General features: G+C 45.6%; 1 protein-coding gene across 1 annotated transcript in view; it reads right to left on the reverse strand.

Annotated features, from left to right (window-relative positions):
• The window catches only part of LOC113828974 (Krueppel-like factor 16), a 1,113-nt gene extending 810 nt beyond the window's left edge, over positions 1-303 (reverse strand). Inside the window, exon 1 of the mRNA XM_027382045.2 lies at positions 1-303. This exon is cut by the window's left edge and continues 810 nt beyond it. Coding sequence (XP_027237846.2) covers positions 1-303 — 303 coding nt within the window.
• Positions 304-1,404: the final 1,101 nt, after the last annotated feature.

The raw sequence follows: 1,404 nt of genomic DNA on the forward strand, positions 1-1,404 counted from the left end.
GCCCTTCTCGCCTTTGATGACCTTCCTTCTGCTGCCGACGTCCTCGTCCTCGCTGTCCTCCCGACGGCGCTTCTGGGGCTCCCTGGCAGGCTGCGAGGGCGGCGCTGACCGCGAGGGCGTCGGGAGGACTGGAAGGCTGCCTGGTGACGACATGGGCGAAGTGGGCGGTCGATCCTTGTCAGAGCAATGGGCGGATCTAAAATTCTGTGGCTTCTGCTGGTCGCTGATGGGGAGGTTGGCCAAGTTCGGCTGCCAGGGGCGGAAGATGGGCGTAGGTGACAGTGGGCGCGGGGGGTCCGTCATGGCGGTCCGTTCCCACAACATTAAAGTACAAACTGGACTAAACCACTTCTCAACACGGCACTGTTTATCACCACGAACCCCGTCGCATGTCCTGACGGGCGCTCTCCTCCTGCTCGCACGGATATCAACCGCTGCTCCGCTTCACTAAGATCCCCAGCCCTCGACAGGAGGTCAGAACCACAGACGGCGAGAGACACAAAAGCCAGGGCGACAGCGGGGTCGGTCGTTCGATGGGGAGAGGCAAGAGCAAACTGACCGACGCCATTGTGTCGCTTCCCTTATATAGATCTCGGGTCCCGCCGCCGCCATCTTGTGTAGCCTCTCTGTGGTTTATTCTTTAGATTCAATGTAGTGAATAAAAATATTTCTTGAAAGTACAAAAATTATTGACTTTGCAAAACATTAAACTTTTTTTTTTCTCTCTCTCTCTTTTTTTTTTTCTTTTTATTTACATTACAATCAAATTATAAAAAAAAACTTTAAAAAGAATAAAGCAAAACTGAATATTCCTTTTATACATATCTCATTTGGATTTCGAACCAGTTTGCAAATTCAACACCCAAATTCGGGAAAAGGATAACTGCTTTTGGGATCATTTGTCTCTCCTAGATGTTAAGATTCTGTCCATATTCATCTCTGCTATTTCGCTGCTCTTTTTACATTTTCTTCGTTATCATCTTCACTATTTGATGACAGGGTTATCTTTCTTTTAGTGTTCCTTGTCATTTCCTTTCCTTGATAAACCTCCATTTCCCAGCTTCCTCTTCCATTGCCTCCTCCTTGTCTAGACTTCACGTGACGCCTTTGTATCTTTATCCCGTTTCTCATCATCGAAAATAAAAATGTTTTAATTCCTATTCTACCTGATCTTTTCAATTTCGTTTAGTCTTTCTCTTCTTTACTTCTCCTCTTCCTTCTTTGGGTCTTTTTTATCCTAGTTTTTATTCGTGTCTTCATTTACCTCTCTTCTTCAATCGCTTGTTTTTGTCCGACTCTCAAAGGCTCGAATCTCATGCTATTATGTTACTGATACCAAACTATTAGTCGTTAGTCGGTTTGTTAAAATTGTGTAAGGACCGGCCCAGTGAATATTCATATGCA

The sequence above is a fragment of the Penaeus vannamei genome, chromosome 11 (genome assembly GCF_042767895.1).
Source record: "Penaeus vannamei isolate JL-2024 chromosome 11, ASM4276789v1, whole genome shotgun sequence".
Lineage (NCBI taxonomy): Eukaryota > Metazoa > Arthropoda > Malacostraca > Decapoda > Penaeidae > Penaeus > Penaeus vannamei.